This window comes from Pristiophorus japonicus, chromosome 7 (genome assembly GCF_044704955.1).
Source record: "Pristiophorus japonicus isolate sPriJap1 chromosome 7, sPriJap1.hap1, whole genome shotgun sequence".
Classification (NCBI taxonomy): Eukaryota; Metazoa; Chordata; class Chondrichthyes; family Pristiophoridae; genus Pristiophorus; species Pristiophorus japonicus.
The window spans coordinates 168,576,447-168,594,240 of NC_091983.1; the positions used below are offsets into that span (position 1 = coordinate 168,576,447).

Consider the following 17,794-nt stretch of genomic DNA (forward strand, 5'->3'; position numbering starts at 1 on the left):
CAGGCCAATTTAAGGAGAAAAAATCTGGGAAAATTCCTCTCCAACCCATCCAGGTGATCAAAACTAGTCCAGGAGATCACCCTGGCTGTTTTCTATTCTCTACAGTATTTACCATTATATCTCCACCGTCCAACCAAAGGTCATCCAGTCTAATCCCAATTACAAGCTCTTGATCTGTAACCCTGCAGGTTACTGTACTTTAAGTGCCCATCGAACCATCTCTTAAAAGTGGTGAGGGTTTCTGCATCCACCACTCTTCTAGGCAGCGAGTTCCAGATCCCCACAACCCTCTGCGTAAAGAAGCCCCCCCTTCAAATCCCCTCTAAACCTTCCACCAACCACCTCAAAGCTATGCCCTCTCGTAATAGACTTCTCCATCAATGGAAATAGACCCTTACTATCCACTATGTCCAGGCCCCTCAATATTTTGTACACCTCAATAAGGTCTCCTCTCAACCTCCTCTGTTCCAATAAGAACAAACCCAGCCTATCCAATCTGTCCTCATAACTAAGATTCTCCATTCCAGGCAGCATCCTAGTAAATCTCCTCTGCACCCTCTCTCGTGCAATCACGTCCTTCCTATAATAAGGAGACCAGATCTGCACACCGTACTCCAGCTGTGGCCTAACCAAAGTATTATACAATTTAAGCATAACCTCCCTGCTCTTATATTCGATGCCTCGGCCAATAAAGGCAAGCATTCTGTATGCCTTCTTAACCACCTTATCCACCTGGCCTGCTACTTTCAGAGATCTGTGGGCAAGCATTCCAAGGTCCCTTTGTTCATCTACACTATTAAGTGGCCGACCGTTTAATGCGTATACCCTTTCCGTAGTAGCCCTCCCAAAGTGCATTACCTCACACTTCTCTGAATTAAATTCCATTTGCCACTGCTCTGCCCACCTGACCAGTAGATTGATATCCTCCTGCAGTCCATGACTTTCCTCTTCATTATCAACCAAACAGCCAATTTTAGTGTCGTCTGCAAAGTTCTTAAGCATACTCCCTATATTCAAATCTAAATCATTGATATACACCACAAAAAGCAAGGGACCCAGTACTGAGCCCTGCGGAACCCCACCGGAAACATCCTTCCAGTCACAAAAACATCCATCAATCATTACCCTTTGCTTCCTACCTCCAAGCCAATTTTGGACCCAACTTGCCACTTTGCCCTGTATCCCATGGGCTTTAACCTTCATGACCAGTCTACCATGTGGGACCTTATCAAAAGCCTTGCTAAAATCCATATATACTGCATTGTACGCACTACCCTCATCGACCCTCTTGGTTACCTCCTCAAAAAATTCAATCAGGTTAGTCAAACACGATCTTCCCTTAACAAATCCATGCTGACTATCCCTAATTACTCCTTGCATTAAAGTATATAGCATTCAGCACCGAAAGACCTCCTTGCTTACGACTTACTAAGACCTGTTTCCTCTGTCTTACAGATTCGCTTTCTAGATTCTTGCTTTCCCATTTCTGCTTTACTTCCTTCTCTTTTGAATATGTTCTCAGGTTCACATCCCCCTGCCAAGCTACTTTAAACTCTCCCCAACAGCACTAGTAAAACTCCCCGTGAGGATATTGGTCCCAGCACTGTTGAGGTGCAACACGTCCGGTTTGTACAGGTCCCATCTCCCCCAGAAGCGGTCCCAATGCCTCAAGAATTTAAGACCCTCCTCCTACACCAATTTTCCAGCCACGTGTTCATCCTCTCTATCTTTCTATTCTTATACTCATTAGCATGTGGCATGGTAGTAACCTGGAGATTGCTATCTTTGGGGTCCTACCCTTCAATTTTCTTCCTAGCTCCCAAAATTCTTTCTGTAGGACCTCATCCCTCATTTTACCTATGTCGTTGGTCCTGATATGGACCACGGCCTCTAGCTGTTTACCCCCCCCCAGGATGCCCTGCGTCCGCTCTGTGACATTCATGACCCTGGCACCAGGGAGGCACAAAACCATTCGGGAGTCACGTCTACGGCCGCAGAAATGCCTGACTGTTCCCCTAACTATAGAATCCCTGATCACTAGGGCCCTTTTGTTCTTCGTCCCTCCCCCTGTGCAGCTGAGCCACCCGTGGTGCCTTGGAATTGGCTCTGGTTGCACTCCCCAGAGGCATCATCGTCATTACCGATACTCAGAAGTAAATATCGGTTTGAAAGCGAGATGGACTCACGGGGGTGGCTCCTGCGCTGCCTGTCTACCATTCTTTCTTCTGGTGGTCACCCACTTCCCCTCTACCTGCACGTCTTTAAGCTGCGGGGTGTCCACCTCCTGAAACGTGCTATCCACATAGTTCTCAGCTTCATGGATGCTGACTCCCACCCGTTGCACCAGCTCCGAAACGCGGAGCTCGAGCAGTTGAAGCTGGGGACACCTCCTGCACACATGGTTGTCTAGGCTGCGCGAAGCGTCCAGGACTTCCCACATGCCGCAGGATGTGCACTCCACGGGACTGAGCTGCACTGCCATCCCTCTAGTTCGACTTGTCTAGTTTAAAATCTACTTAAAAAGAAAAGAGAAAAGAGAGCTATTTACCAACTCACCTCGCCGACCTCCGTGGCCTCCCGAACTCGCCGACCTCCGTGGCCTCCCGAACTCGCCGACCTCCGTGGCCTCCCGAACTTGCCGACCTTATACTAGTGATAAATTGACAATGTTTGGTGAGATTTTGTTTTGCTTTATCCTTTTGGTTTGAAGATTAACAAACCTGGTGAATGACATTTGTTCTTTTATTGAAAAGTAATTTCATTCTAAATGCAGATGTAATTTTAAAAAAACCCTCCCAAGCAATAAGTTTCATTAAACTGGACAAAGCACGGTAATGTTGTACAATTTCATTTGAGCATAGAAACTGCAGGACAAATGACCTTGTCTGTTCACTTAATTGTATGCAATACTAAATCTGTAAGGAACAACACAATTAGATCCACCAGAGTTTCTCTCTCTTCTCCCATATTGCTCTTGCAATTCTGTGCCCACAAAAACAGTATTCCACAGGTACTATTTGCTTAAATGAGCTATTCAAAGTGTCATAGCTAAAAGTAAATAGATTCTTTAAAGATATTAAATGTTCAGCACATATTATGGGCCCAAAATTCCACATTGCCGATTTTTTGGCGTTATTTCAGATTAGCGACTGTTTGTTTTAGTCCGAAATAATGCCAAAACAAATACGAAGTTTCGCCAAAATTAGTTTTCGTTCTGGCGCAGCACGAAAGCCATTTGGTTTTAAGGGTGGAGCTAATTGTTAGCGCTGAAAAAGTTATGTCCGATCTCTGCGCATGTCCAAACATTTAGGTTTCCAGGGTAACGTGAGGCACAATGGGAGGGAACGAACTCTATCTCTCTGGTTCCCAGAGGAAGGAAATGTAAGCTGAGGGCTGCTTTTATAGAATTGTGTAGAGAGGGAGCTTTATTCTGTAGCTAACCTGTGCTGTACCTGCCCTGGGAGTGTTTTGATGCTGAAACGTGCACTCTCCGTCTAAACCGCCGGACTCTGCCAACGGCTCGCAAATGAGTACTGTACAGTGCTAATATGACATCCTTCAACTTTTCTTTGTTGTTTTACTGTTCCACAGTCACTGAGCATGTTAGTTGTTCCCAGGCCTAATGGCCTGCCGCAGTTGCCCCTATCCCAGGCCTAATGGCCTGCCGCAGTTGCCCCTATCCCAGGCCTAATGGCCCGCCGCAGTCGCCCCTATCCCAAGCCTAATGGCCTGTCGCAGCCGCCCCTATCCCTGGACAAATGGCCTGCCGCAGTCGCCCCTATCCCAGGCCTAATGGCCTGTCGCAGCCGCCCCTATCCCTGGACAAATGGCCTGCCGCAGCCGCCCCTATCCCAGGCCTAATGGCCTGTCGCAGCCGCCCCTATCCCAGGCCTAATGACCCGTCGAGTGTTTTATCACAGTAAATATTAAGTCCTAAAAATAAAATAACTTTCTTTTATAATGAAGTAATTCAAAGATAATAATATTGCAACACTGCATTCAATCGGAACATAATAGATACAGATCAACACAACAAATCAAGATGGCGTCGGTAATGCCGATTTCAATCGGACTCCAACTTGGTAAGGTAAGGTTTTACAAAGTGGTCCTGAGCGCCGTCCTTTATTTAAAAAAAATCCTTATTGACGAAACTCGCAAAATCGGGCAAAAATGGCGTTATGGGTGGGTTTGACCCCGAGTGACGTCAGAAAAATGGTAGTTTAAAAAAAACGGCCATTATCTCAAGGACAGCGTTATTCCATTGGCGAAACTTGCGAAATTAAGTTAGCTCCAAAAAACACTGTTAGCTCAAAAAAAATGGAGCTAAATGGTGGCAAATTTTGGGCCGTATAAGCTGCAATATTGCATTGTGAAAGAAAGCAAGTCTTCAAACATTCTTCGTAAGATGAATTAATTCTCCATTCCAGCCAATTTGCGCACAGCAAGCTCCCACAACCAGCAATGCGAAGCAAGTGTCGGAGCAGTGAGTGACTGATCAGATAATCTGTTTTAGTGATGTTGATTGAGGGATAAATATTGGCCAGGACACTGAGGATAACTCCTCTGCTCTTCTTCAAAATGGTGCCATGGGATCTTTTACGCCCACCTGAGAGAGCAGAAGGGGCCTCGGTTTAACATCTCATCCGAAAGTGTAGCACTCCCTCAGTACTCTACTGGAGTATCAGCCTAGATTTTTGTGCTCAAGTCTCGAGTGGTATCCCACAACCTTCTGACTCAGAGAAAACGGTAAATTGACCAAGTTCCTTGAGACTTTGCGTAGCTGAGGTTCTTTAAGCTAGCAGTCATTCTCGTAGTTCTCCTCTGCCTTTTCCAAGGCCACCATATCACCCACTATATAGCGGAACCAAATCTGGGCACAATACTCTAGATAGGCTCTGACCAGCGACCTGTATAGTGTCAAAATTATGTCCGTTCAATTAATACAACCCAATACCTTTAGCTATAGTTTCTCTACATTGTTCATGAAGCTTTAGTGATCTATGCACAGTAACTCTCTCAACCTCTTTCAGATTGTTCCTTGCAAATGATATGTTTATTCTGTGTTGACATTACATTTAGTTAAAAGCAAATTCAGGAAATCTTAAGTGTTCGACTAAATTGAAGATCAAATAAATATTTATCTACTTAAGTAAATAATATTGTACAGAATGTGCAGAAAATAAGTGCATTAAAACACCAGTAACCTTGGCAGAAACCGGGGAGGAGAGAATTACTACACTAGCACTGCAGGAAGCTGCCATGTTGTAGTGGAATGTCTTTGATACATCCCACCTCACTGTGATCACATCCTTGTTTGATGAATTAAGGACTTTTAATAATTTAAATAATCTAGGAAATACACGCTAATTTGAAATGTTTTTCTCCTTGAAATTCATTCGAATTAAAAAATTACTATGACTTTTACCTACTTGCTGTGGATATTAGTTGTTGTATTAACTGAAGATTTCAGAATTTCTCTTTGAAAATTTCCTTGTGATGCATTTAGCTAAAGCTGCTTTTTGTGTGTCTCCTGGATGGTCTGCTTCTGTTCCTATGACTTCTGTGCCATTTGAACATGATACTTGTGGGGCATATATGCACATGCAATTACTCATGGTCCATATATTGGGCCCAAGTTTCCACACGATAAAAAACGGGCGCCCCTCCGAGCTGGGCGTCCGTTTTTCGTGCCAAAAGCGGCGCTGGGAAAAAAAACTTGCGATTCTGGAGAGCCCTGCAGCTCCTTGTCTGTTTGGCGTGGCGCCCAGGGGGGCGGAGCCTACACTCGCACCGATTTTGTAAGTGGGAGGGGGCGGGTACCATTTAAATTAGTTTTTTCCTGCCGGCAACGCTGCGCGTGCGCGTTGGAGCGTTCACGCACGCGCAGTGTGAAGGAAACATTGGCACTCGGCCATTTTTGTAGTTCTTTGTAGCTGTTTAATTTTTGAACATTTTTTTAATAAAAGCACATTGCCATCAGCACATCAGCACTGAGAAGGCTGCAGGAAGCCTCAGAAAGTTGAGGCAGCAGTTTCCCTCCCCCTCCCCGCCCGCCGTCGAGAACAAACGGCTGCCTCCCCCCCTGCGAGAACGAACGGCTTTCTCTCTCTCTCTTTCCCCCCCCCCCCCCCCCCGAACGGCTTTCTCCGCCCCCCCCCGCGGGAACGAACGGCTTTCTCCCCCCCCCCCCCCCCCCCCCACGGGAACAAACGCCTGCAGCATTCTCCCTGGCTGAAGCACTTTCACACAGGTAGGAAGATGGTTTATTTAATCTTTTCTTTGCTTATAAATGTTTATTCAGGTTGGATTTATTTGTAGAAGTATAAATAAGGATTTATTATAGAATTTAATGACTTCCCCTCCCCCACCTCGTTCTGGATGCCTAATTTGTAACCTGCGCCTGTTTTTGTAATGTGTAGACAAGGTTTTTTTCAGTTCTACAAAAACCTTCACTTGCTCCATTCTAAGTTAGTTTGGAGTACGTTTTCACTGTGGAAACTTTGAAATCAGGCGTCGGTGGCCGGACACGCCCCCTTTTGAAGAAAAAATTCTGTTCCAAAGTGGAACTGTTCTACCTGGCTAGAACTGCAGAAAAAAAAATGTGGAGAATTGCGATTTCTAAGATAGTCCGTTCTCCACCAGTTGCTCCTAAAAAATCAGGCTCAAATCATGTGGAAACTTGGGCCCTAAGTTGACAGTAATTGAATATCATGTTAATAGTGATGTAGAGAGGATGTTTCCACTTGCAGACCAAAACTAGGGGCCATGGATATAAGATAGTCACTGATAAATCCAATAGGAAATTTAGGAGGAACTTCATACCCAGAGAGTTAGTTAGAATGTGGAACTCTCTACCAGAAGGAGTCATTGAGGCGAAAGGCATAGATGCATTTAAGGGGAAGCTGGATAAACACACGAGGGAGAAAGGAATAGAAGAATATGTTGTTGGGGTTAGATGAAGAAGGGTGTGAGGAAGCTCACGTGGAGCATAAACTGATTGGGCCGACTGGCCTGTTTCTGTGCTGTAAGTATTACGTAATACTATGTAAAGGAGATATTAAAGAAAAGGGCGAGGCCTTAAGAAGAACTTACTGAGTCTGAAGACTTGAAATGATGGACTTGTTCAGGGAGGGGCAATACATTGTAAATATTTCCTACATCTACCAGTTTATTTTTTGGGGGATTTTTTTTTTGAGGGGGTGGTGTGGGGGGGGAAGAATGTTGACCATACATTGAAACAATCATGCGGTTATCTCCTCTCTCTTTTCTCATCTTGCAGGGAATGTAGATATAGATTTAACACATAATTGGTGTAAACAAAGTGAAAGCTGTATAGGATATTGCCGTATCCTGAACAAATGAATAAACTGCAAGCCTAATGACTTATTTTTATGTGGTCTTTTATTGCTTTGCAGCAGCACTGCAGAAAAGGAACTACAGTAATACTGTCCCTTTGCATTGCTGTGGTGTTGAGTGATTCGGGCGGGAGGGGAAGGTAGTCCAGGAGACCTCCGTGTGTGCGGGACATACATACATACATACACACTTGAACAAACTATAGATCTGCTGCACAGTGGCTTCTGACACAGATCATTTATTCCCATTCAGAAGAATTGATTGAACATTTGGAATGCACAGAAATGAGTTTGTTTCCTTTTATTTGTTTTTACATACCTCAGCACGACCAGGGTCCTGGGAGACGTTTATAAATCTAAAAGATCTTCTCATTATTTTAGCAGCTGAAGCAATGATATCTGTGGGCACTACATTTTCTTGCTGTTTTTGCCTCGTAAACAACAACAGCATGAAATTAATATTCAGTATTCTGAGACTAAGTTACACCATTGTGATTTATCACGACAACAAAGCCTGCCGACTGTACAGCTTCAATGCATATTAAATGAAATGTGACATGCTTTCAAAAAAAATGTTCGGGTCTCACGTCAGGGTACAGGTTGAAACAATTCTAACAAGGGCATGTTATGTCTCACAAGATTCACTTTGATGATTGTTGAGTGCACAGAAGGATTTGCAGAGATTATTTTGAGCTATTGGCACAATTCTGATAACATGGCTCACCAAATATTAAAGAAAGATTTGCATTTATATAATGTATTTCACGACCACCAGACATCCCAAAGCACTTTACAGCCAATGAAGTACTTTTTGAAGTGTAGTCACTGTTGTAATGTAAAATATTAATTTTGTATTGAAATTTCAGCATATATAGAATGACGTTCCAGGAGGAGACTGTTGATAGCTTCAGTGTCCTAATATTCTTCCTAGAGCAATTGACGTACACCTAAGTTTAAAGTATAATGCTGCATTTAGCTTGTTTGAATTGTCTGACATTAAAGCAACACGAATAACATGAATTTGGAAAAAATATTCTGCCAACAGTCTAAGTAAAGTGCAGCGTTGGTTGAAATCCATTTAAGTTTTAATTTACCATATCAAGATATATCTTTGACACTATTTATTCAGTGTTCTACATATGCATTGAAAATGTAATTATGAATGTGATAATGATAGTTATAATAGTTTATTATAAAACAACCTTGTCTGATGAAAGAAATTGCATAACACAACAGCATTATGGTAGTCCAGCCTTAATGGGCTTAATTAAACACAGTAAGATGGATTTTCTGTGTCCTCACCTACTACCAACACGCCTCAGAAAATTGCAGGCAGTAAGACTGCGATTTTCTATTGTGGGCAGTGAATGAGGACTTACAGACTCCCCTTCAATGGCTCTTTCCAGCATTTGTTTTTGAGACCTATTGTACAGCAAGTGTGGTATCTCTCTCCGCCTGGCCTCGCTCTCCCCCGGCCCAGCCTCGCTCTCCCCTGGCCCGGCCTACGCTTCTCTGCCCCCCCCCCGCCCCACGCTTCTCTGCCCCGCCCCACGCTTCTCTGCCCCCCCCCCCCCCCCCCCCCCCGGCCTCGCACCCCAGCTCCCACCCTGCCCCCCCCCTCCCGGCTCCTGCCCTGCACTCCCCGGCTCCTGCCCTGCCCCGCTCCCCAGCTGACGCCCTGCCCCCTCACACTCCCCGGCCCCTGCCCCCCTCTGTGTGTCTCTCTCTCTCTCTCTCTCTCTCTCTCTCTCTCTCTCTCTCTCTCTCTCTCTCATCGCTCTCATCTCGCTCTCTCTCTGCCCTCTCTCTTTCTCTCTCTCTCTGCCCGCCCTCTCTCACTCCTCATCCTGCGGATGCTGGAATCTGAAATTAAATACAAAAAATGTTGGAAATACTCAGCGGATCAGGCTACATCTGTGGCGAGAGAAACAGAGTTAACATTTCAGGTTGATGACCTATCGTCAGAAAAAGATGTCATCATCTTATGCATCAGCTGTGGAATTTGTAGCTTTAATTGCTTTTTTAGCTCTTTGATAAAGTAATCGGTTCAGTTGTTGAAATTAAACCTCTTAATTAATTTGTTCTATTTCTAATTTAGCTGCTGGAAGGAAGTTTTGCTCGTGAAGTCAGCCATGAAGTGGATGGACTGATTTTTCAACCAACTGGGGTAAGATTAATTTGTGTGTGTGTCGTCTGGTTAATGCCCCTAACTGAGTGCGCTCATTCTTTATTAGTGATATTTGATTAATGTAAAGTACATTAATCAATGTATTAGCATGGATCGAGAATTGGCTGTCGAACAGAAAGCAGAGAGTCGGGATAAATGGGGCCTTTTCGGGTTGGAAATCGGTGATTAGTGGTGTGCCACGGGGATCGGTGCTGAGACCACAACTGTTTACAATATAAATAGATGACCTGGAAGAGGGGACAGAGTGTAGTGTAACAAAATTTGCAGATGACACAAAGATTAATGGGAAAGCGGGTTGTGTAGAGGACACAGAGAGGCTGCAAAGAGATTTAGATAGGTTAAGCGAATGGGCTAAGGTTTGGCAGATGGAATACAATGTCGGAAAATGTGAGGTCATCCACCTTGGGGGAAAAAAAACAGTAAAAGGGAATATTATTTGAATGGGGAGAAATTACAACATGCTGCGGTGCAGAGGGACCTGGGGGTCCTTGTGCATGAAACTCTTTTGGAGTTTACCTGAAAAAACATAAACATTAAACCGTGCCACCCGCCCTGGATGACACACCAGACATTTACAAGGCCTTTTTTTTTCTATTTTTCGTAGCCAATCTTTCCAATTCTTTGTCAGATCACAAACGCCAGAGGTCACCTTGCACACATCAAGGATCACCCTGCGCTAATGCTCTTAGCCAAAAGGCCTAGAGCCCAAGCACCGTTCCTGGAAGTACTGCAATACCAGGTTCGTGCCATGGAGGTGGATGGGTCAGCACCCCCACACACCTCAGTGGAGGTGGATGGGTCAAACCACCCCACCCACCTCCTTGTGCATGAATCCCAAAAAGTTAGTTTGCAGGTGCAACAGGTAATCAGGAAGGCGAATGGAATGTTGGCCTTCATTGCGAGAGGGATGCAGTACAAAAGCGGGGAGGTCCTGCTGCAACTGTACAGGGTATTGGTGAGGCCGCACCTGGAGTACTGCGTGCAGTTTTGGTCACCTTACTTAAGGAAGGATATACTAGCCTTGGAGGGGGTACAGAGACGATTCACTAGGCTGATTCCGGAGATGAGGGGGTTACCTTATGATGATAGATTGAGTAGACTGGGTCTTTATTCGTTGGAGTTCAGAAGGATGAGGGGTGATGTTGTCGAAACATTTAAAATAATGAAAGGGATAGACAAGATAGAGGCAGAGAGGTTGTTTCCACTGGTCGGGGAGACTAGAACTAGGGGGCACAGCCTCAAAATACGGGGGAGCCAATTTAAAACCGAGTTGAGAAGGAATTTCTTCTCCCAGAGGGTTGTGAATCTGTGGAATTCTCTGCCCAAGGAAGCAGTTGAGGCTAGCTCATTGAATGTATTCAAATCACAGATAGATAGATTTTTAACTAATAAGGAAATTAAGGGTTATGGGGAGCGGGCAGGTAAGTGGAGCTGAGTCCACGGACAGATCAGCCATGATCTTTTTGCATGACGGCGCAGGCTCGAGGGGTTAGATGGCCTACTCCTGGTCCTAATTCTTATGTTCTTATGTTCTACATAAAGAAACCTATGAGAAGCTGTCATCGTACATGCAATCAGAGAATTATACAGCACAGAAGGAGACCATTCAAACTATCGCCCTTGTGTTGGCTCTTTGAAAGAGCTCTCCACTTTAGTCTCATTTTTCATCTATATTTATTAAAAAATATATATTTTTCAAATATAAAAAAATGAAGTTGACTCGGATTGGCTTATGCACATAAAGTATGCAAGCTTACCCACTGAACTACATCTGACAAAATACAGAGTTCCTTGGATACCCATGTTACACACCTCTTCAATGGTTCGTGAAATTGATATAAGGATTGTTGAAATATTTATGGAGTGTAAATCCAGAGTGATTTTATTGAACAGTTACTATATAATAAAGATGAGCAATTCAGTTGCAAGCAATTCTGTATTCCAATTGAGGCCAATTTTATTACTCGTTTTTATATAAAGATGGTCTTGATTGTGAAGTTTTATAACTTCAACTTTTTCTCCTCTTTAGAAAAAAAGTCAATAGTTTATTCACAGTCTCCTGGCGAATATTAAGAACCATATGCTGTCGTAATGGAAAAGTTAATTCTGAAATGCATCAGATGATTGTTTTTCTCGGGTGTTCGTGCATGATTTGCATTTATTCTGTAATCTTTGCTTTATGCCTTTACGGAGAATTGTGGCTCATAAAGGAGTGCTTTTTAAACAGTGAATATTAAAGAACCAAAGAGTGAACTTGCACTTATATAACGCTCTTTCATGTTCTTGGGACGTCTCAAAGCACTTCATAGCCAAAAAGTTACTTTTGAAGTTGAGTCACTGTTGAGAGATAAGTATTAGCCAGGGCATAAGAAAAGCTTCCTGCTGCTCTTAGTATAGTACCATAGGGCCCAAATTTCCCCATGAGTTGTACTGTTTTTCTGGTGTATCTTTTTAGTTGCAAATATGGCCATTAATTTGTGCCAGTGTAAGTGAGTTAGTTAGGTTTGTTGTTGGGTCAGTTTTTTTTTCAAAAGGGGGCGTTCCCAGCCACTTACACCATTTATGCCAATTTGGCCAGAAAAAAGTTGTACTAAACTAACTTAGGGCAGCGTATGTATCCACTTTTGTCCGCACAGAAATACCTTACTTACAGTTAAGGAATCGGTGTAAGTAACTACATTTAAAGCACAAAAAGTAATAAGCAATTAATTAACAAATAAAATAGAAGGAACCCTGCACCTAAAGCACCAAGACCAAAGTAATAAGCAATCAATAAATAAAAAATAAAAAAAATAGAAGGAACCCTGCACCTAAAACACCAAGACCAAAGTAATATTCTTCCCTCACACTGTACCTTAGCCATAACTGTAGGAAATCACCAATAACAGTAAAATTTTCCGCACTGGGAACTAGATTGGTGCTGGCAAAACTCGTTTCACAAAGAGTTCCTGACAGCTGGCAGAGAGGGAAAATGTTCATGCTGTAATTGGGATTCTGACTCGGGTCCCAGAGGTGAAAGGACAATGTGTCAATCCACTGGATCGCCCAGTCCTACGGTTTATTTTACTCTCACGGATTTGGAATTCTCCATTTTGATGCTTACACCATATAAAGAGAAAGAGGAGTTTATCAGGGTTTTTGTCACAATATTCTTATAGGTGTTGTATCTGTGGACTCATCGCCCGATGTCAAACACTTGTTATTTTCCCATTTGTTATTTCTACAACAGAAGTCTTTTGATGCTCACCCAAGAAGGGAGCCCATTCGGCCAGGGCTAGCGATGGCGTGCTTCGGCCCCTCCCACACAGCCTGCAGCGTGCGTTTGCTGAAACGGCCTCCAGGAGCTACTGCACATACGCGCAGACTCTAGCGCGCATGTGTCGAGATCCCAGCACTCTTTTTAGCGCCGGGACCGAGCTTCGCCCCCCTCTTTTCATTGTACACCACGCCAACTCCACAGATGGCCTGAGAATCGGCCATGATCGCACGGAGTTTTTTTCAGCGCTGTTTTTGAGGTAAAATGTCGGCGGGGGGCTCAGAGTGCGCGGAAAAAAACGGAGGACCAAATTTGGGCCCATAGAATCCTTTATGTACACCTGACAGGCAGGTTGGTCCTCAGTTTAACGTCTCATCAGAAAGATGGCACCTCAGACAGTGCAGCCCCACTCCCTCTCCCTCGCCACCCCCTCGCCCCACCATATCTAACTGCGTTGAAATGTCAGCCTAGATTATGTGCTCAAGTCCTGGAATGTCACTTGAAACTACAACCTTCTGACTCAAAGGTGAGGGTGCTACCACTGAGTCATAGAATCAGACTGTTTGTTGCACAGAAAGAGGTCATTCGGCCCATCGAGCCCATGCTGGCTCTCTGCAAGAGCACTTCAGCTCGTCCCACTCCCCCGTCCTTTCCCCGTAGCTCTACAATTTTTTTTTCTTCAGGTACTAATCCAATTACCTTTTTGAAAGCCACAATTGAGTTTGCCTCCACCACCATTTCAGGCAGTGCATTCCAGATCCTAACACACTGCGTAAATAGTTTTTTCCTCATGTCGCCTTTGGTTCTTTTGCCAATCACCTTACCTCTGGTTCTCGACTCTTCCACCAATGGGAACTTTCTCTTTATCCACTCTGTATAGACCCCTCATGATTTTGAACACCTCTATCAAATCTCCTCTCAACATTCTCTGCTCTAAGGAGAACAACCTCAGCTTCTCTAGTCTATCCATGGAACTGAACTTCCTCATCCCTAGAATCATTCTCAAACCTTTTCTGCACCCAGTCTGAAAAACAGCCATTTACCACTACTCTCTGTCACTTAGCCAATGTTGTATCCATGCTGCCCTTGTCCCTTTATTCCATGGGCTTCAACATTGCTGGCAAGCCTATTACGTGGCACTTTATCACACGCATCTTTTGGAAGTCCATGTACACCACATCAACTTCATTGCCCTCATCCAATCCTTTCTGTTTCCTCATCAAAAAACTCGATCAAGTAAGTAAAGCACGATTTGTCTTTAACAAATCCATGCTGGCTTTCCTTAATTAATCCACACTTCTCCAAGTGACTGTTAACTTTGACCTTGATTATCGTTTCTAAAAGCTTCCCCACTACCAACGTTAAACTGACTGGCCTGTAGTTGCTGGGTTTATCCTTGCACCCTCTTTTTGAACACTGGTGTAACATTTGCAGTTCTCCAGTCTGGCACCACCCCCGTATCTCGGGAGGATTGGAAGATTATGGCCAGTACCGCCACGATTTTCTCCTTAACTTCCCTCAGCATCCTAGGATGCATCCCATCCAGTCCTGGTGTCTTGTCAACTTTAAGTACAGACAGGAGACAGCCTTTCTTGTACCTCTTAAGCAATTTTTATCTTATCCAGTATCTCCACTACCTCCTCTTGCACTATGACTTTGGCAGCATCTTCTTCCTTGGTGAAGACAGATGCAAAGTACTCATTTAGCGCCTCAGCCATACCTTCTGCCGTCATGCATAGCTCTCCTTTTTGGTCCCTAATCGGCTCCACCGCTCCTTATTACCCATTTACTATTTATATGCCTATAAAAGACTTTTGAATTCCCTTTTATGTTAGCTGTCAATCTATTTTCAGACTCTCTCTTTGCCCCTCATATCTTTTTCACTTCCCCTCTGAACTTTCTATATTCATACTGATTCTCACTTGTATTCTCAACCTGACATCTGTCACATGTGCTCTTTCTCTGCTTCATCTAACTCTGTCTGTTTCATCATCCTGAGTGATCTGGCTTTAGTTGCCCTACCTTTACTCCTCATGGGAATGTACCTTGACTGTACCTGAACCTTTTCCTCTTTAAAGGCAGCCCATTGTTCGATTACAGTTTTTCCTGCCAATTTACCCGGGCCAGATCTGTTCTCCAACCACTGACATTTGCCTTCCTCCAAATAAAATTTCTCCCTGTCCTTTTACACAACTAATATAAACCTTATGATACTATGATCATCTATTCCCTACATGTTCCCCTATTGACACTTGCTCCACTTGACCCACCTCATTCTCCAGAACCAGATCCAGCAATGCCTCCTTCCAGAAACATACTGATCAGGAAAGTTCTTCTGAACAAACTTCAGAAATTCTTCCTCCTCTCTGCCTTTTACACTATTACTGTCCCAGTCTATATTAGGATAATTGAAGTCCCTCATTATCACTACTCTATAGTTCCTGCACCCCTCTGTCATTTTCCTGCAAATTTGATTCTCTGTATCCTTCCCACTAGTTGGTGGTCTATAGAATACACCCAATAGTGTAATGGCAGCTCTATTGTTTCTTAACTCTAACCAAATAGATTTTGTCCTTGACCCCTCCAGGACATCCTCTCTTTCCAGCACTGTAACATTCTCCTTAACCAATACTGCCAAACCACCTCCTTTCTTTCCTTCCCTATCTTTCCAGAACACCTTACATCCAGGAATATTTAAAACCCAAACCTGCCCTTTTTTAAGCCAGGTCTCCGTTATGGCCACAACATCATATTCCCGTAATCATGACCATCTTCAAGAAAGGTGACAAGTCCGATTGCGGTAATTACAGATGAGTTTCCCTGCTGTCTGCCACAGAGAAAGTCATCGCAAGAATCCTTCTCAACTGCTTTCTCCCTATGGCTGAAGAGCTACTCCCAGAGTCACAATGCGGATTTCATCCACTAAGGGGCACAATGGACATGATCTTCACCGTGCGTCAAATTCAAGAGAAATACAGGCAACAGCACCAACCTTTGTACATGGCCTTCTTTGACCTCACAAAGGCCTTCGACTCTGTCAACTGTGAGGGATTATGGAATGTCTTCCTCAAATTTGCTGCCCTCAAAAGTTTGTCACCATCCTCCGCCTGCTTCACGATGACAATGCAAGCCGTGATCCTGATCAACGGATTTACCACTGACCCAATTCACGTACGGACCGAGGTCAAGCAAGACTGTGTCATCGCACCAATGCTCTTCTCAATCTTCCTTGCTGCAATGCTCCATCTCGCCCTCAGTACGCTCCCCCCTGGAGTGGAGCTAATTTACAGAACAAACAGGAAACTGTTCAACCTCTGTCGCATCCAATCCAGATCCAAGGTCGTCCCATCCTCTGTCATTGAATTACAGTATGCAGATGGTGCTTGCGTCTGCGCACACTCAGAGGTCGAATTCCAAACCATCGGCAACACCTTCATCAAGGCATACGAGAGCATGGGCCTTACACTAAACATCCGTAAGAAAAAGGTCCTCTACCAACCTGACCCCGGCACACAGTACTGCCCCCCGATTATCAAAATCCACGGTGAGGCCTTGGACAACGTGAACCATTTTCCATACCTCGGGAGCTTACTGTCTACAAGGGCAGACATTGATGACCAGGTCCAACACCGCCTTCAGTGTGCCAATGCAGCCTTCGGTCGGCTGAGGAAGAGAGTGTTTGAAGACCAGGACCTCAAAACCGGCACCAAGCTCATGGTCTACAGAGCTGTAGTGATACCCGCCCTTCTATATACTTCAGAGACATGGACTATGTACAGCAGGCACCTCAAAGCACTGGAGAAATAGCACCAACGCTGCCTTAGCAAGATCCTGCCAATCCATTGGCAGGATAGGCACACCATCCTGATGGACTGCATCCCAGAGTACTTAAGGAGGTGGCCTTGGAAATAGTGGATGCATTGACAGTCATTTTCCAACATTCCATAAACTCTGGATCAGTTCCTATGGAGTGGAGGATAGCCAATGTAACCCCACTTTTTAAAAAAGGAGGGAGAGAGAAAACAGGGAATTATAGACCGGTCAGCCTGACCTTAGTAGTGGGTAAAATGATGGAATCAATTATTAAGGATGTCATAGCAGCGCATTTGGAAAGAGGTGACATGATAGGTCCAAGTCAGCATGGATTTGTGAAAGGGAAATCATGCTTGACAAATCTTCTGGAATTTTTTGAGGATGTTTCCAGCAGAGTGGACAAGGGAGAACCAGTTGATGTGGTATATTTGGACTTTCAGAAGGCTTTCGACAAGGTCCCACACAAGAGATTAATGTGAAAGTTAAAGCACATGGGATTGGGGGTAGTGTGCTGTCGTGGATTGAGAACTGGTTGTCAGACAGGAAGCAAAGAGTAGGAGTAAATGGGGACTTTTCAGAATGGCAGGCAGTGACTAGTGGAGTACCGCAAGGTTCTGTGCTGGGGCCCCAGCTGTTTACATTGTACATTAATGATTTAGACGCGGGGATTAAATGTAGTATCTCCAAATTTGCGGATGACACTAAGTTGGGTGGCAGTGTGAGCTGCGAGGAGGATGCTATGAGGCTGCAGAGTGACTTGGATAGGTTAGGTGAGTGGACAAATGCATGGCAGATGAAGTATAATGTGGATAAATGTGAGGTTGTCCACTTTGGTGGTAAAAACAGAGACAGACTATTATCTGAATGGTGACAGATTAGGAAAAGGGGAGGTGCAATGAGACCTGGGTGTCATGGTACATCAGTCATTGAAGGTTGGCATGCAGGTACAGCAGGCGGTTAAGAAAGCAAATGGCATGTTGGCCTTCATAGCGAGGGGATTTGAGTACAGGGACAGGGAGGTGTTACTACAGTTATACAGGGCCTTGGTGAGGCCACATCTGGAGTATTGTGCACAGTTTTGGTCTCCTAACTTGAGGAAGGACATTCTTGCTATTGAGGGAGTGCAGCGAAGGTTCACCAGACTGATTCCCGGGATGGCGGGTCTGACATATCAAGAAAGAC

General features: G+C 44.4%; 1 protein-coding gene across 3 annotated transcripts in view; it reads left to right on the top strand.

The window, feature by feature from the left end:
- Positions 1-17,794, top strand: part of rngtt (RNA guanylyltransferase and 5'-phosphatase) — a 522,369-nt gene that overhangs the window by 258,018 nt on the left and 246,557 nt on the right. For all 3 annotated transcript variants that reach the window (XM_070885554.1, XM_070885552.1, XM_070885555.1), the window contains exon 12: positions 9,454-9,522. In XM_070885554.1, coding sequence (XP_070741655.1) covers positions 9,454-9,522 — 69 coding nt within the window. The remainder of the gene's footprint in view (positions 1-9,453; positions 9,523-17,794) is intronic.